This window comes from Nuphar pumila, chromosome 1 (genome assembly GCF_984573655.1).
Source record: "Nuphar pumila chromosome 1, dmNupPumi1.hap1.1, whole genome shotgun sequence".
Taxonomy (NCBI): Eukaryota; Viridiplantae; Streptophyta; class Magnoliopsida; order Nymphaeales; family Nymphaeaceae; genus Nuphar; species Nuphar pumila.
The window spans coordinates 5,726,127-5,748,743 of NC_143249.1; the positions used below are offsets into that span (position 1 = coordinate 5,726,127).

General features: G+C 36.5%; 1 protein-coding gene across 1 annotated transcript in view; it reads left to right on the plus strand.

The window, feature by feature from the left end:
* LOC149847787 (suppressor of RPS4-RLD 1-like) overlaps nt 1-22,617 on the plus strand; it is a 133,366-nt gene that overhangs the window by 46,892 nt on the left and 63,857 nt on the right. Inside the window, exons 12-13 of the mRNA XM_090000937.1 lie at nt 17,590-17,698; nt 17,781-17,861. Coding sequence (XP_089857063.1) covers nt 17,590-17,698; nt 17,781-17,861 — 190 coding nt within the window. The remainder of the gene's footprint in view (nt 1-17,589; nt 17,699-17,780; nt 17,862-22,617) is intronic.

Sequence of the window (22,617 nt, forward strand, 5' to 3'; positions counted from 1 at the left end):
CCTGCTTTCAAATATAGAGAATATGCATGCACGTCTATACTGGTGTTAGTCTGAATATCTGTCAAGCTGCAAGAGCAAATGAATCTTTCAAGTTATAACATTCATCAATCGTGGCACAGTTGTAGATATTTGTATATGTTCTTTTTCTTCTGGGACCTTATTCATGTGGTTTTCTTGTAATTTGTTGTTGTTGATTATGTATTTTTTTACTTCCATATTAGGGCTATCATTGTATTAAGAAAAGAGACTAGAGGTACTGCCCTTCACCCATTGAACTGTTTCATTAAGGGCCAACTGGTTCTCCTCAGTTCCTCTTTCTTCTCTCTCGTGTATGGTTGATTGGGGCTGCATTTTCAGTTTGGTGCATGAGTTAAAAGTGCACCTAGGTTCTGCCTTAGTGCCCAGCTAGTGCCTAGGAAGGAATAGTTCAAACAGAAATCTTTCTTTGTACTTGATAAAATTTGTAAATATATGTTAGATTTTTTTTTAGTTATCTCTTTTTTTGGTTTTTTAAATAATTTTAGGTTTAAAATTTGTTTTGCTATTTGGTTTTTAGGTGTCACCTAGGTGTCTAGGGGGGATGATGCCTGGGCTTCACATGGTGCTTTTGACTGCATAGCATCTGATCCATATATATGCATAACCGGACGAGTCTTACCCATTTATGGCTGTCAAAGGAGCTGAAAAGCCGAAACTTTTGCATGGATGACCAATTTCAAAGTAACTGTGTATGGATTTTTTTTGTGCAATTATTCTTTGGGTCCATGTGTTTGCTTAAAAGCAGCAATACATGCCTGATGTTTGGTCCAGAGCTTAGAATTTTATACTTGGTAGTTTAGTTGCTGTTGCATATGAAGGCACACTCCAATTTGACTTGCTATAGTAACAATGTTGTCCAGTGTTTACTTGTTTCACTTAGCTTGTTTTAGATCTTCATTGCAGTCATGCCACAGTTATAAAACCGGACCGACCTGGATCTGAACCATATATAAAATCTTGAATATAAAACCAAACTTGTTTCGTACTGGAAACAACCCAAACCCGTTTCTTACTTGAACTGACCTGAACCCATTGAGACCCAACCACCATTAGAACCGGTTCAAACCATTAAGCTTAGCATGAATTTCTTATTTTCATTAGGTTTCCTTTTGAGAAGTTCTTTACCTAAAAAAAAGGCAAGTCAAGGATGGATTAACCTAATTCCAATGTTCTCACTTAAAAGAAAGAAAATTTCTGTTGGTGTATGAAGAGGGTTGTTAGAACCTAAAGCCTGTGGTATAGCTGCTTCTACACTTAAAAGCAAACTAAATTTACTTCGTGATCATTTATTCTGTTTCTTATTTATTGTTTGCTATCAATTTTTCACCAATTTCTCTAGGATGGCAATAAAATATGATATTGAAGCCAGCTGTCTTGGATGGCCCCAAGGGAAAAATAGAAAAAATAAAAAAGAAAAAAGAAAAGAAAAAGACAAGAAAAAATAGAGGGAAAAGGAAAAGAACAAACATCTCTTCCCAGTACATCATCTTGATATTATGCAAGGTAAGTTTGTATTGAAATTTTTGTTAAAATACGGTTGTTTGTGTGGATATATATATATATATATATATATATATATATATATATATATATATATATATTAGAGGTATTTTAGTCCATTTCTCTTTGTAATAGGGTCAGCCTAGTAGGGGCTGTTTTTGTAATTTATGTTTTTTTGGTTTTTGTGCTTTTCATATTTTTCAGATCATATGACTGCTGGGACAACCCAACTAGTCGTTGGGCTGGTCCCAACCGTCATATTTATGACCGTTGGGGCCTTGTCCAATAACTAGTTTGACTGTCCCTGAAACGACCCCAACTCATACCCCTTAAAAAGTGCGATTTTTTTTAAACCATTACGGAAATCTTCCTAGAAACCCGGTGCCTTTACAGTTCCACTCCCAATTGGATAAAACAACCAACCACAATAGAGCTTACAATTATCATCAATACCAAACCAAACCTTTATTGAATAATAAGTGATAAGTCTCGAGACAATTGCATAAATGAAATTCAGAGTGCATAGAGAACCAAATGTAAAAGAAAAATAAAGAAAACTAAGCCACACTGTCCCTCTGTGAACTGTCAGGCAAAAAACGTGACACCCGTAACTCCCTGAAGCTAGTCGCTTCACTGGTCACCTGCGACTGCGAAAAACCACAAATAGAGGGTGTCAGAAATCCGAAGAATTCTGCATACGAATCTCTCTAATGAAATAAATGAGCATAAAGAATACATATAATATTCTATGCAATAATTCAGAGGAATGCAATTATAATCATTACATAATTCAATTAAGCATTCATGCAACAAGGTGCATTTATTAAGCATGAAGGAACATTAATCAATAACAAAAATCACTATTTAAGCAATACAACCATATGACATGTATTAGAGAACAATATGCATTCACCAACAATTAACAATTAAGGAAACAAGTAAAATTTGTATGATCTAATGCATAGCAGGAATATGCATGATTTATGTGCAATGCATGAACACTTTATTATCTTTCCTTAAAGTTTTTCTTTCCATATGCATGCCCTATTAAATGTATACAATTTATGTTCGTCTTTTTAATTGCCGTTGCTCGTGGATACACCAAACAAGTACAATTTTTCGATGTCAAGTAGGGTTTTCAGGGTAACTTAACACACAAGTTGTATTTTATTACTGGGTTTTAAACTTAGCCTTCGTAGAATGCCATTGCGGTTGGGTGGATGAAATGGAAGAGTGCAACTGGAGTGTTGTGCGATCGTAGAATGTCATTGCGGTTGAAGAAAAAGTTTTATAGGACGACTATTAGGCCCGCTTTACTATATAGTACGGAATGTTGGGCTGCCAAGAGACATCATATTCAAAAAATGAGTGTAGCTGAGATGCGTATGCTGAGATGGATGTGTGGAAATACAATAAAAGATAAGATTCAGAACGAGGAGATACATAAGAAGGTAGGCGTTGCACCCATTGAAAATAAGATGAGAGAGAATCGTTTACGGTGATTTGGACATATTCGACGAAGGCCTAATGATGCTCCAGTTAGAAGGATGGAGAAATGGGAAAATATATTAGTTAAAAGAGGTCGGGGTAGGCCTAGGAAGACATGGATGGAGGTGATAAGAAAGGATATGAATGCTTTGAACCTCACCGAGGATATGACATTGGATAGAAATGAATGGAGGAGAAGGATTCATGTGGAAGACCCATAATGATTTTCTTTGTTGGTTCATATCGCCGACCCCAATTGTTTTGGGATGAAGGCGTAGTTGTTTAAACTTAGCCTTCGACTGAATCACCTTCGAAACATTAGACTTCCACGTCTAAATCGGGACATCAGGGACCCTCCACACCCACACATGTCACTTTCTTGGTATACCAAAACAATAGCTGTGCCGAACACACTGAAAAAGGTGCAGGATCCGACCCGATCCATATCACCGTCCATGTAAAGATCATGTATTTTGTTATCGGGTCTGGATATACCAGACCCGGACTCATAGTGTAATGTAAACTTAAATACACATTTAGGTCACGATTTCTTTTATAGAAATCGTGACAGCCGCAATCGATCTCTCCCTCTCTCACTCTCTTCTCTTTCTCAATACAGGAGCAAGAAGGAAAACTTACATGGTATCAGAGCATGGATCCAGCTAAGGGTTGAAGAGGATTTCGAAGGTGCGGCAAATCAAGGTTTGAGGTTTCGTCCATTCTTTCTTTCTTTCCTTCAGATTTTTTTTTCTCTACCTCCATTCCCAATCTCCCCCTCTCATTTTCCCCAATCTGTTTTCCCAGCCTTTTCTTTTCTTCCTTTAGTGGATTCACGTCTCATGTGAATCCCTAAACTGTTCATGCAGGATTCACGTGAATCTTGGTTCACGTGAACACTGTACATCAAAAAGGTCATGAATTTCACGTGAATCTTCTTCACGAGAATCTTCTTTCTTTATTCAAATCTCCCTTCTTGCGTATCCCTTCTTTATTTTGGGCAGACGTGCGACATATAATCTGGGACACGCGAATCTCCTTTTTTATTCAAATCTTTTTTTTGAATCTCCTGTTTTTGTTTCTGTTTCACGTGAATCTTATTCACGTGAATCTTCTTTCTTTATTCAAATCTCTTTTCCTGCGTATCCCTTCTTCATTTTGGGCAGACGTGTGACATATAATCTAGGATTCTAAAATCTGACATAAATTTTTTTTGCTGTCCAGCTTGCTGTGCGACAGAAAATCTGTTCATTTCTTTGTTCTCATCTGTCTTTTCTCGTATCATATTTGTTCTGACTGTTACGAGTGGGATTCACATTGAAAACTCAGTCCTTCCTCTGACAGCTTCTGGTCGTCAATCTTTGAGTTACTCAGTGCAAAAAAAAAAAGGAAGACGATCAGAAAACCTCTCTGACTGCAGACTGAGCACTCTGTGAATACTTCAAAGAAAACAAACAAAAGGGGTTCCTCTTCTTGTTAAAACTTCTTTTTCATGGATCTTCATTCCTCTTCATCTAATATTTCTTCAAGTTTTCTCACTCAACTCGTTTCTGAAAAGTTAACTACCTCAAACTTCTTGATTTGGAAGAGACAAATCATTCTTTTTATAAGGAGTCAAGGTCTCTTAGGTCACCTTGATGGAACCACTCCCGCCCCACTCGAATTTGTTACGAGAGAAGAAAAAGACGACAAAGGAGTAAGTTCAATTGTGTATGTCAAGAATGTTGAGTACCTCAACTGGGAAAGGAAAGATAAGTCAGTGGTTGCATACATCACTTCCACCTTGTCCCAAGAGGTCCTTGTTGCAATTCCCGACAACTGTACTGCTCTGCAACTTTGGGAAAAATTGGTTCAAACATATTCACAAGTTTCGCTTGCGAGAATGGTTTTTCTCAAGAGGGAATTTCAGATGTTGAGAAAAGATTCCATGACCATCATGGAATATCTGAACAAGATGAAAACTATCACAGACCAACTTGCAGTAATAGGATGCGCAGTGAGTGACAGTGATATGGTACAACAGACTCTGAGTGGATTGGGATCCGACTACAACATGATCGTCACTTCCCTATTGTGTCTCCCTGCCCTTCCTACCTTTGATGAGTTGCGAGCAAAATTAATTCAGTATGAGATGACTATGAAAGGGTTCTCTGAGGAATCTCACGTTCACACAAATTCTCAGAAAGTTTTTGCCACAGGGGTGTCTTATGGTAGAGGACCAGGACGAGGAGGACAAGGGCGAAGTGGACACGGAGGGCGTGGTCTGCTTCCCACTCCAAATATGTTAGCTCATGTGCAGTGGTCAAGATCCATTCCTACCTGCTTCCTTTGTAACAAAAAGGGGCATATCAAGGCGAATTGTTGGCATAATCCAGAGAATAAAGGAAAGGGTCCACAGACAGAAAACAAAAAGAAGTTCTCAAGTAGTGGAGAGATTAAAGATCTGCTGATATCTGCCTTGCCAGAGTTGAAATTGAAGCAGAGTGATGAAGGCACCTGGTTTGTCGACTCAGGGGCAACGACTTATGTAACAGGTGATGCAAGTAAGATTTCTAATCCCATTCCTTATTTTGGAAAAAGTAAGATTGTCACTGGAGATGGATCCCACCATCCTGTTTCTCATGTTGAAAAAACTGTCATTCCCATGTCACATTCCACTCTTACTCTTTCTGACGTTTTTCATGCTCCTGACATTAAGAAAAATATTGTCTCTATTTCCAAACTTATTGATGATAATAATGCTTCAGTTGAATTCACTCCCTTCTCTGTGCAGATCAAAGACCTACGCACGAGGGAAACATTCGCTGAGGGAAAGAGACGAGGCAATATGTATGTCTTTGAAGAAGCTCCTTGTCATGCTGTTCGTCCTGTCCACCTGAATTCAAAGCCTTCATTAAAGTCGTGTTCATCCTCTTCTGCTAATGTTTTTAGTATTTCTGAATGTAATAAGCCATTCTTATGGCATAGTCGATTTGGACATTGTGGGGGTCATTTCATTGAGAAACTTGTATCTAATAATCTCATTCCAAAAGAAAGTCTAAATAGGGATGAGAACAGTCACAAATGTTCCAGTTGTCTTTCCTGCAAGAGTCATGTATTGCCTTTTCATTCCATTAATAAGAGAGTTTCAAAACCTTTTGAGATAATCTGTTCTGATGTATGGGGACCCGCCCCAGTTGCCTCTGGATCTGGGAGCAAATACTATCTAATCTTTGTTGATAGCTATACTCGATACACTTGGATATATTTCATAAAAAATAAGTCGGAAGTCTTCTCTTTGTTTCAAAATTTTCTTTCCCTTGTCAAAAATCAATTTTCTGAGTCCATTCAATTTTTCCAATGTGATGGAGGTGGGGAATTCTCATCCCGTGATTTTATCTTTTTTCTTTAAAATAACGAAATAGGAAGAAGGGTGTCCTGTCCTCATACCCCTCAACAAAATGGAATTGCTATACGAAAACACAGGCATGTTGTTGAAAGTGCCATGAGTATGCTTCATGACAGCAATCTTCCCATCAACCTATGGACAAAAGCTTTTCATTCTGCCGTGCATGTGATAAATAGACTGCCTATGGTTATTCTGGAAAATAAGTCTCCTTATCACTGTCTTTTTGGAACTTATCCTAGTTATGATGATCTGCGTGTTTTTGGATGTGTTTGCTATGTATATTGATCAGTCCCTGAGAAACAAGTTTCAAGACAAGGCCCAAAAGTGCAGATTTGTGGGATATGCAGATGACTACAAAGGATATAGGTGTTATGATTCCCACCAACAAACGTATCAGAACCTCAAGAAATGTTGTCTTTGATGAACAAAATTTTGATCACGGAGCTGACACAACGAATATGTCAACTGAAATTTACTATCCTTGGCTAAGCTCAGAACTTTTTGCTGGCTCCAATGAAACATGTTCCTCAGATTGCGTGCAATAAGAAGAAGACGTATTTGAGAACACTGGGACGTCAGGGTCACAGAATGCAGAGGAAGTATCGGGCAGATACAAAGACATTGTCTATTCCAGATAGAGACTGACAACATCAAGCCATTCAGACCATGTCTCAGTCGCTAATCCTACTCCTCATACCCTTGCAGTCAGAAAATCAAACCGCATACGACATCCTATTGACAGGTGGGTTAGTTATAACAACTTCTCCTTGGATTTTCAACTGTTTTTAACTACCATCAATAAGGACGAAGAGCCCATCATGTATTATCAGGCAACAACTTCTATGAAATGGGTAGAAGCCATGAATGATGAAATGCAAGCCTTGCATGAATATGGAACATGGGAAGTTGTTCCCAAACCATCTGACAAAAATGTTGTCGGATGCAAATGGGTCTACAAAATCAAGTACAAGCCAGATGGAACCATTGAACGATATAAAGCAAGGCTTGTAGCAAAAGGATTCACTCAAGAAGCAGGGCAAGACTATGATGAGACTTTTAGTCCGGTTGTAAGAATGGGAACGATTCGAATTATCATTTCCCTGACTGTTGAACATGGATGGAAGTTGAGTCAGTTTGATGTAAAAAATGCATTCTTACATGGGGATTTGAAGGAGGAGGTATACATGGAACAACCCCCTGGATATCAAGAACAAAATTGTAAAACCCATGTATGCAGGCTAAAAAGAGCCATCTACGGCCTGAAGCAAGCATCTCGCTCTTGGTTTGATAGCTTCTCATCAGAGATTCAGAAACATGGATTTTCACGTTCCATGCTGGACCACTCATTATTTATCTTTAAAAGTCAGCCTGTGACCACTCTATTATTAATTTATGTCGATGATATTATCATCACAGGAAACTCTGCGGACCACATCCAAGAAATAAAAGACTTATTAGGTCAAAGGTTCAAAATGAAAGACCTTGGAGTTCTATGCTATTTCCTAGGTGTAGAAGTTGATAACCAGGCTCATGGATTGACACTCACTCAACACAAGTACACCGTAGATGTTCTCAGCAAGGCAGGCATGAAAGACTGCAAACCTCTACGAACTCTGAGTGTACTTCATCAAAAACTTAGCGCTCATGATGGAGATCTGTGTGATGACCCCACCAGGTATCGCAACATAATAGGAATGTTACAATACCTCATATTCACTAGACCTGATATTGTTTATTCAGTCAATCAAGTGTTTCAATTTATGCATGCGCCACGCACTGGACATATGGAAGCGGTCAAGAGGATCCTTAGATATCTGAAAGGGACTATTGGGGATGGATTGATATATTTACCACAGTCCTATGGCCAAAACGAGCACGAAATTACTGTATATTGTGATGCAGACTGGGCAGGAGATCCCGACGAAAGAAGATCTACATCAGGATATTGTGCCTTCATTGAAAAAAAATTAGTCTCTTGGAGCAGTAGAAAACAAAAAGCTATCACTAGATCAAGCACTGAGGCTGAATATAGATCCATGGCTGCTGCCACTGCCGAAGTCACATGGATCAGGCATCTTCTAACTGAAGTAGGAGAAAAGATCTCCCACACTACCTTGCTCTGTGACAATCAAAGTGCTATCAATATGTCATTCAATCCAGTACATCACAGTCGTGCCAAGCACATTGAGATCGACCAACATTTTGTGAGACAGATGGTTGAAGAAAAAGAGATTGAGCCTGAGTTTGTCAGTACTGAAAGACAGGTTGCAGACATATTTACCAAAGGGTTAACCAAGGATCGCTTTTGGATGCTTAAAAGCAAGTTGTTCATGGTTCAAAACCATGATCAACTTAAGGGGGGGGGGTGAAAAAGGTGCAGGATCCGACCCGATCCACGTCACCGTCCATGTAAAGATCATGTATTTTGTTATCGGGTCTGGATATACCAGACCCGGACCCATAGTGTAATGTAAACTTAAATACACATTTAGGTCACGATTTCTTTTATAGAAATCGTGACAGCCGCAATCGATCTCTCCCTCTCCCTCTCTTCTCTTTCTCAATGAAGGAGCAAGAAGGAAAACTTACACACAGGTAAAGTGGTGGACTCTCTCTAAAACCGTGGCCAAGAGAAAGAACCTCAATATCGGGTTCAGGGGTAATAAATAAAGCACACAGAGTTTTTGTATCCTCGTGGTCCTCCAAAACTGAATCTCTAAGATTCTCATTCTTCCGATGGGAGATCCCAGAATGTATATTACACTGTTCTTATTTATTATCTTTATATTAGAAGTCAATTATTGAGTTTTGCAATGCAGCATACAAAAACAAAGACAAAACTCACATCTACCCCTGCGAGAACCATTACGGGTCTCCCGCCCGTGGAAACACATAGAACAGTGCAATAACATTAATGTGATTTTCGCGATGCATTTGAAATAATTAAAGAAAGAGCAAACCAAAGCTCAAGGCTCTCCAGGCCTCTGATGATTCATTTATACCACCGATGCATCATATGCAAAACCATAACAACATACCACAACGCATTACTTTTGAATGCCTCACAATGCACATTCATATATGCCATTTAAAGATGTACATAAACCAATAATATGCATATACATGTGCATTGATTCACCACTTCATATTCATTGCATGCTTTCATTTGATCCTCGTACTCTTGTCAAATGCATGACTTCATTACATGTACATATTCATTGCATGATCTCACTCAATAACCAAAATCATGTCAATGCATACATCCATTCACGATTCACACCTGTGAATATTCATACAACTGCACACATACAAACCCATATAAACTTCATATATGCTCATGCCTATAAACAAGCTTGAAATAACACGTTGCGTAGGCATGTCAAAATCAGTCGAAGCATATAAACAAATTCCGATCTTAACATGTATCAAATTACATTCACCACACATTCTGGAATTCACCTGCATGCACTGAATGCTGTGTTCGTTTTTTTTGTTGTTGAAAGTATTTCTACCTACCCAACCGATTGGCAGTCGGTTGGGGTTTGGGAAACCCCTGCACAGGCCGAACCTGTGCAGGTCTGCCCGGGGCCTGGTAGGCCCGCCGAGTATGGCTCATAACAAGATCTGGAAACCTGTACACATTTTCAAGTAAATCCCCCCCCCCCCCGTTCAAACCTCATCCCGGGTTAATAACATACATATATATATATATATATATATATATTTTATAATACCAGTTTAACTATCTAGATAAAGATAATCAGATTTTATTAAACCACAAAGCTAGTTGTAATCAAATCGGGAAACTCAGGTTTTATTAGATCATAGAACCAATTTAAATCATCCAGATAAAATAATCAAATCTAATTCTATTAACTATACTCGAGAAAGATAATTTTACTTTTTTTTTCCAGTCAATCTTCCAAAAAGAAGAATCTGTTCACCCAATTTTTTGTTATGAGTCAGCCCATACCCAACTTGGACTGGGTTTGGACTGATCAAGGGTTCAGTCCATACCCTTTGGACTGATAAAAGGTTCAGTCCATACCCACCAAGGAAATTCGGACCCGATTTCCTGTGGTGGTCCAACCCGAACCCTCCAAGGCTACCCAATTTCCTGTGGTGGTTCAGTCCAAACCTCACGTGCAACTAGTTTCGGAATCTGACCCTTGAGTTTGGTACACAAACCCAAACCCAAACCCAAGTAGTCCAAAGGATGCGATCTTGGACCCTTATAAACAACTCAATGCAGGATTCAATAGAATTGCACAAGGCATCAATCAATAAACGTAAATTCAATAACAATCTACTCTATTAAAATCTCACAAGCATAATCAATTTAAGCTATTAAATTCTAACAAGCAAAAAATCAATTTAAGCTATTAAAGTCTAACAAGAAAAAAAATCTGTTTAAACTATTCCAAATTATGAAATGCAACCATTCAAGGTAATAAAAACTCCTACACGCCTAAACAGATAACGTGATTAAAAATCCCACACACATATGCGGTTCATGCTAACAATTTCATTCTAAAAGCATACCCAGATTAGGTTATTAAAACCCCAAATGCATGACTGACATGGCCAGATCAATACAAAATTTGGACAGACTATTAGGTTGAAAGAAAAACGCATAGATCTATGTAATCAGATTAATGAAAATTCTGGACAGGCTATTTAATCCTAAAGGAAACACAGTTCGATTCCTGTTTTGGCATAAATGAAACATATACAGAAAATTTTCTTTGACAAAGTGAATAAAATCCATAAACTAACCTATGGAAGAGGATTCATAAAACCTTTTTCATATATGTTAGAGTAAACATATCGATCTACTCTTTTTCCCATAGATTTCCATTGAATTCATGCACGAAAACTCATCCACATTCAGTTTCTCACTCGATTCAAAAGAGAAGACCCGTACCTTGATATGAAAAACAAAGAAAATACGGTGGAAAGAGCAGATGGGCCGGAGAAGGAGGCTTCTCCTTCTTCTTCCTCCTTCCTCTCTTTCTCTTTTCTTTCTTTCCTCTCTTTCTTCTTTTCTTTCTTTCCTCTCTTTCTTTTTTTCCTTTTTTTTTTATAAAGTGAGGGAGAGGGGGTGACGTTCCCCCTTCTCCAGCAGTCTCCTGTAGGGGAAACTCTCCCCTAGTTTCTTAATTTTTTGAAACTCTGAAAAAAAAGTTGACTTTTCCAAGTTTTATGTTTTTAGAAGTCTTTCTTAAAACCACTAATCCTAAACATGGCCCTATAAAGAGTCCTAATCAACTATCAAAAATAGAATTTCGGAATTGAATTAAATTAATTAATTAATTAATATTCAATTACAAATAAATTTTTGAAAATTTCCAAAAATTACCAAATTAATAAGGGAGGCTTCTTAACACAAATAAAACCCAAATTCAAGCTTTAAATTGAATTTAAAGTTGAAAAACGTTGGGCTTGAATTTGAATCTAGTTCCAGATCCAAGATCCAAACCCATACCCAAAACAAAAATGGATCATGACCTGGATCAAATCTAGATTTCAGTAGGACTTAAATAGGACCCAAATCCATATTAATTCGGATCATAGGCCTTGGATCCAATCCGATCCAACTCTGGATCCATTTCGACAAACTGCTAAATTATCAGAAAACACGATTTTCGGGCCAACCGGAACTCGAAATTAGGAAAAAAAAATATCGTTGCGCTCAAAATTTCGAGACGCATCCAGCGATATATTACACGACTACCAAATTTCAAATTTCGCCCGAAAACAACCTTAATTTTCGTTCAAATTTCGCTTGAATTTAAAAGTCAAAAAGAAACTTTTTATCTCACTTCGATTGGCTCGTTACGACCTTGTCGATGGGGCCTGGGCCAAGCCCGGACTCAAAGACATCATTCTAAAAATCGAGCCTCAAACGATTTTCTCCCAGACTTGGCCAAATTTTCGAAAATCTCATGAAATGACTAAGTACGAAAATACGCGATATTACAGTCCCCTTTGCTCTCTCTTGTGCTTATAAATAAGGGTCTTCCCTATTGTGTAAAGCATGCTTTTCTAAGCATTTTGGTGGTTTAATATAATTTATAATTTTATATTGTGACCTATGTCACATGGGTGCGGGGGCGCGACACTTTCAAAAAACTTGGGTGTGGAGGTGCGGCAAAAATAAAAAAACTGATATATATATATATAAAGTCCAAAAGTTGGACATAAATGACCCTGGGTGCGTTGACTGCACCCAGGGTCAGGTTGACCGCATCGGGTGCGACACCTAGTTGGCGAGTCTCTGTGACATAGATTGTGACTTATGATTTGTGTTTGGTGGTTATCTCCATTGTGAGATTGTGTTTGGCCTATTAGTGGCCCTTTTTGTATTTGTGCTCTCTTGTAGCGCTTAGTGAAATTATCTTGTATTTGTTATTGTTTCATTTCATGGTATCAAAGCCACAAGTTCTTGTAATTTGAAAGTTACCTTGATCGAACTCTCTTCTTGGTGATCATCATCTTCAAAGTCGTCTTCTTCACATTGATCTTGATCATGGCCGAGAAAAAATCTTTCATCTCTTTCAAACTCAATGAGAACAACTATTTGATTTGGTCTACTGCTCTGGAAAACCATATCAAAGGGGAGAAACTATGGGGTTTTGTTAGTTGAACCACTACCTAACCTCAATTGAAGCTAATGAGGAAAAGAGATAAAGTGAAAACTCTCTTTGATGAAGAAAAAAACAAGCTTTAAAAGAATATCAAGTCAAGTTGGAGGATTGGGAGGCAACTAATGCATAAATACTCTCATGGTTCATGAATACCATGGAGTTCAAAATTGCCACCAACATCATTAGATTCAAGAAGGTATGTGATGCATGGGTATTCCTAAAGAGCACATTCATTCAAAGAGACATGACTCGCCTATAATATCTCTAAGAAAATGTACGTACTACCAAGCAAGAAGATAAAAGTGTTAGAGACTATTATGGTCTCTTATCACCATTGTGCGATGAATTTGCTATGCTTGAACCTAAGTGGAAAGGCCCGACGATAGAAATAAGACAAGAATAAGTTGAGAGAAAAAATCTTTTCTTTCTTGTATGGGCTACCAGAACTTGAGCAAGTAAGGTCATCCCTCATTCATAGAATCACCTCACCACCTATAAGTGTGGCTCTTGTCGAAGTGTGTCAAGAGCAAGGTTGTAAGTATCATCACAAAAACAATGCAAAATATTAAATATCTTGCAATTAAGAACTTGCCACAAAACATACTTTCATATTACATAAAAAAAATATTATGACAATAGTTGCACTCGATTTTTAATCGGTTTTCAGTCATTACTTAAGTGCCCCATTGCCACGATGGATCAACTGATGCCATCTTTGTTGGAGTGTGGAGCCTAATTTGTACCTTGATATAATTCTCTAATTTTTGCGGATCCTACTTCGCGGTAAGTTGGTGGGGGGTTGCAGGGGAGCAATACGATACAAGGTCGATGCACTTAAAAATGGGTCGAATCGTAATTTTCAGTTTTGGGTTTTAAAGACTTTTTAAGGTTTGACTCTCTCATTTGTGTAGAAGCCATTAGAGAGGTATCCACACACCCTAGGACTCGTGAGAGCGATTTGGGAGTTGATTTGTGTGCAAAGGAGAGGGTTTTTGCGGTATGCTAAAGTAAAAGTGCATTTCCACCATTTTTTCGCTCAAGTGGATTAAGGTAAAAAATATTTATTATGAGTAAAATTACAAAACTACCCTCCAAAAAAAGTATGCCTTGGGGGGGAGTTTTTATTTGTAATGATTGTATACTTGAAAAAATGAAAATGCTTTCTTTTGGATCTTGAACGTTCTTGTTTAACATTATGTTAAAACTTCGGTGTATTCGGATGTATGAGGACCGACTTCCATTATGTTAAATGGAGGATTCTCTTATTATGTTACATTTATAGATGATTTTAGTAGACATACTTGGATCTATTTCCTTAGATTTAAATCTGAAGTTTTCTCATGCTTTAGAGATTTTCATAATCTTGTTAGAAACCAATTTAAGACTAACATTAAAATCTTTTGATCCGATTTAGAGGGAGAATTTTTTTCAAATGAATATTTTATCTAAAAACCATGGTATTGTACACCAAAAATCTTGCCCTGAAATTCTTCAACAAAATGGAGTTGTCGAAAGAAAGCATCGTCATATTGTTGAGACAACTATAACCTTATTTCAAAAGGAGTTTTGAAAAGGTTTTGGGTTGAAGCCGCTCTCACAACGGTATATTTGATAAATAGAATGCCGTGTCAAATTTTAGAAAACAAATCTTCAATTGAAAAACTTTTTAAAATTAGCCTGGATATGAAAAGATTAAGGGTTTTTGAATGCAAGTGTTTTGTTTTTATCGAAAAACATGTCTTGTTCTTATTGAAAAAACATGACAAACTCTCCTCCAAATCCATTGAATGTGTGCTTTTTGGATATGCTTATAATAAAAAAGGATATTAGTGTTATGATTAAAAAAGGATAAACTTTATATTTCTAGGAATGCTACTTTTTTTGAAAAGAAAAAAGGATTTGACCTTAAAAAATCTAAGGATGAATCCGAGTATGCTTTCTTGTTTGATCTATTGCCTAAACAAAATATTGAGATTGATGATTCTAGTGAAAATGTTAATGATGATGTTTATGATAATGTGAAGCCAAGTAATGAACCCGGTGTTGGTAGAGAACCTACTCGTGAAAATTATACATTATTCTAGACGTGTTGATGAACCTAGAGGAACCTAGTCTTAGGAGATCTTAACATATCTCTAGACTGCTAAATAAGTTTGTTGCCTATGAATCATTTTCTCTCAATTATAGGTCTTGTCTTGTAGCTATACATTCATATCATGAACCTTCACCAAAGACACAAAAGAATAGGTTGATGCCATGAACATATAACTAGAGGCCTTACATAAAGTTAATACTTAGAAAATACAATCACTTCCTAAGGGAAAAAAAACTATAGGATGTTGGTGGGTTTTCAAAATTAAAACAAAGAGTGATGAATTGCTAGAAAGATATAAAGCTAGGTTAGTTGCAAAAGGGGTATTATTATGAATATGATATAGATTACGCAGAGACCTTTGCCTAATAGCTCGTATGACAACTGCTAAGACTCTAGTTGCAGTAGCATCCATTAGGAATTGACCTATATACCAGTTAGATGTTAAGAATGTCTTTTTAAATGGTAGTTTGAATGAAGAAGCCTACATGATCCTCTTCTTGGTCTAAGTATTGAGAAATGTATGATTCTCTGCCTTCACAAAGCTTTATATAGGCTTAAATAAGCCCCTAAAATATAGTATGATCGGTTCAGTAGAACTATGCTAGATCTTGGTTTTAAATCATGTTATACTGACATTGCTCTTTTTATAAGATCTATAGGTTCCACACTTGTCATTTTACTCATATGTTGATGATATGATCATTACTGAGAGCGACTAGAAAGGAGTTGAAGAAATAAATTTATGCTTAAGAAAACGTTTTGATATGATTGATCTTGGTTTTTTGAGATATTTCTTAGGTATTGAAGTAACTTATTCGTCACGAGGATACATCTTGTCCTAGATGAAGTTTGCATTTGATATCGTTGCACGTTCAGGAATCACTGATGAAAAGCACACTAGACTCCCGAAGTGATTAATGTCAAAATAAGAATTGGAGATGAAATCTTATGGGATGACTCAACACCTTAAACTTATTGCATCATTAACCTATTTGTCTATTACTAGACCGGATATTTTGCAGTTCATACTGCAAGTCAATTTCAACATGCTCCAACTTTGGTCCACATGAATTCCGTGTTGCGAATAGTCCGATACATTAAAAATACTATATCCAAAGGACTTTTCTTGTCTTCTTCCTCATTGTTAAATCTTATTGCATACACGGACTCTGATTGGGGAGGATGTCTCAATAACTGACACTCAACTATGAGTTTTTGTGTGTTGTTAGCTTATTCCATTATATCTTGGCTATGTAAAAAGCAACAGAAGGTAGCGTTGTCCTTCACGAAAGCTGAATATAGAGTGATGGCTACAACAACAACTAAGGTTTTATGGTTGCGATCTTTGCTTAAAGATACAAAAGTTGATGTCTTAGAACCTTCAAAACTATGTTGTGATAACAAAAACGCCATGTATATTTTCAGCAATCATACATTTTACGAACGAACAAAGCACATTGAGATGAATTACCATTATGTTCGGGAAGATCACTTGAATGTGGACTATTGATCTGCCATATGTATCATTTGAGTATTAGATCTCATATTTCTTCACTAAAATACTTCCTTTACCGCGATTTCTTTTTCTTCTTAATAAACTTTTGGTGATCTCACCACAAGTTTGAGGGGGGAATGTTAAAATATGGTAGTTTGTATGGATATATATCAAGGATATTTTAGTCTTTTCCTCTTTGTAATAGGGCCAGCTTAGTAGGGGCTGTTTTTGTAATTTCTAGTTTTGTTTTTGTTTTTTGTTTTTTATATTTTTCAGATCATACGACTGTTGGGGCAGCCAAACTAGTCATTGGGCTGGTCCCAACGGTCATATTTATGACCATTGGGGGCTTGTCCAATGACCAGTTGGACTGCCCCCCCTTTGCTCTCTCTTGTGCTTAGTGTAAAACATGCTTTTCTAAGCATTTTGGTGGTTCAATACAATTTATATTTTTACATTGTGATTCTCTTGTGATTTGTGTTTGGTGGTTATCTCCATTGTGAGATTGTGTTTGGCCCTTTTGTATTTGTGCTCTCATGTAGCCCTTTGTGGCATTCTCTTGTATTTGTTATTGTTTCATTTCAATATATATATATATATATATATATATATATATATATATATATATACAAACAACCATATTTTAACACTTTTTTGGTGGATACAGTATGTCTTGCCGATTGGATGATTAAACCAACACTGTACAGTCTACAAAATTTAGCTCAAAGAGAATGAAAATTGACTAAAGTTCCTCTAGCATCTTCTATTAAAAGGATTTACAGGATCGAACAAAAATGGTTAATGTCTGCACCTAAGTCATACGACAATATGCTATGTTAATAGCTGCAATGCTACTCCTTGTTTTTTAATGGATTGCAGTATTGCACACAAAAGAGATTGTTACTTGTGCATGTTCATGAAACAAGTTTTCCTGTTGCAGAAATGCTATCAAGGACTTGTCTAATGGATTGAGCATTGAGGGCTCCAATATTGAGTGCATGTATTTACGTGCCTCTTGCCACCATGCTCTTGGGGAGTTTGCAGACGCAGTATGTATAATAAAAGGGAACATGCAAGTGTTTGGTTGTTTTGATGTTTCACTTTGTTGACTTAGTGTCACCATGATTACAGGTCAAGGATTATGATGGTGTCTTGGATTTGGAGCTTGATTCTGTTGATAAATTTGTGCTCCAATGCATGGCATTTTATCAGGTACAAATAAATTATTGAAAATTTTATGACTTTTCAGCAACATACAGTTTCAAGTCATTGTTACCATAATATGTTTCAAGAAATTGCAGCCAAGCTGCTTGTTGTGTAGAGAACTTTATTTGTCTGATGCTCCTATTTATTTTCAAGTATAGAACACATGTTGGCTTGAAGTAAGAAAGCCATGTAGCTATATGGCTGTTGTCCTATGTCTTGTAATGTGCTAATGGACACTGTATCTACATTGGCTCTGTAACGACACTATTGGATTAGGATTTAAAAATCTAACGACATTGGTGTGTATGCGTGAAAATAAAACAGTTGTCTGGCAACGACTTCTCAGGATCTTAGCAACTTTGTATTCCTTTTGTCCACTGTTTTTGTTAGGTGTTATCTGGAAAGAATGACCAGCAAAGAAGTGCTATAAGCTGAAATTAGTTGTGCCAAAATGTTGTTTTGCTTATATATATACACGGATCCGTGCCTACTGCTGCCTATGGGGCTTTTAAAAGATTCTTTTCCATGTTTTTCTTGAACCTGACTGTACAGATGTGTTCTATGTGTTTGATTTTATAGGAATGGACTCTTGCATCATCCAATTCCAATGCGCAATTAGGTTTTTATAAGGTTTGAAAATCGATGGTGCAAAATTTTTATAAATATCATAAATATTCAAGGCTTAAATAATCATGTTTTTTTATCAAAAAAACACGATCCAATTATCGTTTCCTAGCAAACCTTATAATGGAATAGCGAAAAATGCAAAAACAAGTCACAATGTGCACAAGCACAAACCAATGCCACTAAGGTCTTAAAAGATCATAATCACAATGTGCACAAGCACAAGTCCAATATGGGACAATACAATAGCCAACAAAGGGAAACACCACAGGTACTAAGTGCATATAAGACATCAAATAATTAAATAAAAAAACACAACATAAAAAATATTCATCTTTATTGAGCATAAATGCTTAAGAGAAACATTACATTACATGGGGACAAGAGGTCTCTTATATACACAAAGGAAGAGCCAAAAGGGAGCTCCCATAGAGTCGTTGGGAGCTCCCAACAGCTATAAATATAGCCGTTGGGATGCTTCCAACGACTCTTAAGAGAAAAAGACCATAATATCCTTGGTCTTTGGGATAAAGACAACACAAAAATAAAATTAAATAAAAAGAAAAGTCTGTCCCTAGAGGACAAAACCTATTACACAAGGAAAAGACGACGATAAATAAATAAATAAATAAATAAATAAATAAATAAATAAATAAATAAATAAATAAATAAATATATATATATATACACACACATTGGATACATACGTCTTAACACCCTTCTTAAACCTGTAGTGAGTTACATCGAAAGCTTGGAAATACAATAAAGAACCAATAGGGAGAATCCAAGTCTTTAAGGGAAATCTCTATCTTTATGACATATCAAAGAATTTTGCAAATTCAAGATCTTCAAATGTCAAATGTCTTTATTAGTGATCATTCCCAAACGCCTTCATCGACGGTCTCCATTCTCAATCCATCACATCTTTAAGAGCTTGTAGAGAAAGAACAAACCAAAAGGTTCCAAGTACACTAGGAAAATATCATAACCTAATAGTTATAAAGTTTTAAAGACAATATATTTTTAAAATAAGAATAAAATTTTCAAACAAATTAGTAATAATTTTTAGAAATGTTAGATAATCATTAAGGATAAAAGGAGTATTCCTCAAGGATCACTTTTTATGAAATCAAACCATAAACTCAAAAACAATATATTTTTCAAGAAAACATAATAAGATTTGATCACTAAAAGACATATAAATCATCAAGAAGAGATAAATAATATCCTAAGCATTTCAAATAACAATTCAAAAAGAGACCTCAAGAAAAAGAAGAGCTAATTAAATTCATGCATACAATAATGTGAACAAGATAATTAATATGAAACACACACATATATCTAACATGCAATTAAAGCATCTTTAATGCACCTGAAATGGCAATAAAAGAGATAACTATTTTTATCAATAAAATGCATGAATTTAATATAAAGAATCATAGTCTTTAATTACAAACCAAAGTGTCCAATATCTAGTGTACAACACAAGTGTTTACTTAAGGAACAAAGAAACCACAAAGGGGCACACAATATAAAGAACAAGATTTTTATTAAACATCACAAGTATGCAAAAATGCTTGAAATTTTTATCCATAAACATCTTCTATACAAGGAAAAATAAGTAGTAAAAGTTTAGAAATTTCAAGGAGAGATTTTAAAAATCCCACCTGACAAAGAGAATGATATTTGCAAATCAACACCAATTTGCGAAAAATATGAAGATATTTAAATGTTAAAAAATATCAAGAAGTGATTTTTTGCAAACTTCAAAAATAGTTTGACCATCTCAAGCATTCACCTTACTAGGCCTCCAAACCTTAAAAATCAAGTGTATCTGCAACTAGAATAAGAGAATAATCATCATGCTACTAAAGGGCTAAAAAATCATGCAAAAGTGTGAATAAACATCTTTTGTCTACATATAATGACTCTCAAAACAAGTGTATCAACGACTAGAGCAAGAGTCTAACAAGAATGCCACTAATGAGCTAGAAACACACATGAAAGTGTGAATAAACATCTTTTGTCTATATATAATGACACTTAAAACAAGTGTATCAGTGATTATAACAAAAGTATAACAAAAATGTCACTAAAGGGCAAAAAATATAATTGTGTGAATAAACATTTCTTGTCTACATATAATGACACTTAGATAAAAAGGCATAATAGGAGGAAACACACGAGATAGGAGAGATTGTAAAGGAAACAAGCCAATGTCACAAATAAGAATATCAAATTTTAACAATCTTTCGAAACACCATTATTTAAAAAATAGATAGCCATTATAGATACACATAATTATAGGCATCCATAATAAAGATAATGGCAAAAAACAAATGAGTGATTCAATACACACACAATCAAAGATCACATACCTGCCGGTTAAAGTCAAACTACAAGTTGACAATCTAAACTAACATAAAACGAGGTGCAAACAACTCACCCTAACAAACATCTCTAATTCAACAATAACAAGGCCAAGAAACATAATGCATCATATAAGAATATGTGATGAACAACACAAATGCCATAAGAAGGCAATAAATATTGATGAAAATCAATTTTCAAATAAGTGAGTTCATTTATAAGAACCGATTTGAAAAACCAAAGTTTCAAATCAAATCCTAATAACGGTAGATGAAAACTTAGAATGAATATAGTGCAATCATATGCACACCAAGATTTCAATTGATGCAATCAAATGTAATGCAATCATATGCAATATAAGCAAGCTATATAGAGAGAGCTCAATTTAAATGACAAGTCTACTATGAGACTGTTCTGAATCGTCATGTTTTTCGCTTTTTACATATAATATGTATACATCTTTGGCACTCTCCAGTGCCATAGAAATGGCCTTTGGCCTATGCACTCTTGTGTACTTCGGTAACAGGACCCTCTCTCTCTCTATATATATATATCTCTATGTACTTTGTTTTTGCTTGCTATAAAGAAACTTTATGTATCCTTGCTTTTTTGCTCTCTATGTGTTTGTGCATGTGCGTACTTTTGCTTTCGCTCCTGCACGTGTGTTGATAGCTTGCCTATGCGCTTAAAAGGCTTGCTTTCGGTATTTGTGATTGACCGAGGTGCCGTCGCACGGGCCTTCGCTTCTAAGCCCGTGACAAGTTGGTACCAGAGTCTTGTCGATGTTGGAGTGACACTATTGCCGAAGAAACAAACCATGGCTCATTCGGGTAGTCAAGTTTCTCCCGAAGAATTCATGTTTGATGACCGTGTGTCAACCGTCGTACACGATGTCGTCAAGTTGACAGGGACAACGACCAATGTGGAAAGGTTGGTCAATCTGACTAATGCTTCTTTTGTAACTCTTGATCATGAGATCAGGACTACAATAGAGGGAGTGGAGGACTTTGTGAAAAGTAGTGCCACTAGATTTGGGGATTCAGTGGATGTTCTTATCACCAAGCTTGATGATTTGCTAGAGCGGTTCAACATCATGGTTGCAAAAATGAATGTTGTTCAACAGAAGAATGAACAGTTGCAACGACAATTGAGGACTGTCCCAGTTAGTGGAGAAGCGACACATGTGGATATGTCACGTATTAAGCTACCTGAGCCCAAAAAGTATAGGGGTACTCGCAACTTGAGAAATCTCGAGAACTTTATTTACTAGATGGAGCAGTACCTCGATGCTGTCAGAGTTAAGGAAGACGCAGACAAATTGCGTACCACAATGATGTACTTTGCAGATGAAGCAACCTCTTGGTGGAGATGTTGCTTAGGCGATGTTCGACGAGGGCTTGCCATGGTAGACTCATGGGAGGATCTTAAGAGAGAGCTACATGACTTCTTTGTGCCCAAAAATGAGGAAAGATTGACCCACAACAGGCTGCTAGCATTGAAGCAGATAGGGTTAGTTCATGATTATGTCAAGGTGTTCACTTCGATAATGTTGGATATCGAGGACATGAGTGACACAGATCGGTTATTCCACTTCATGCATGGATTGCAAGGGTGGGTAGCTACGAAGCTCGTTCAACATGACCTTTCGATTCTCGCTGCGGTGCTTGTTGTTGCGGAGAAGCTTGCCAAGCTCGATGGGCACAACATGACATTTCAAGGCAGACCACATGGAAATGACTGTAACAACAACAATAATTGAAAGGATAAT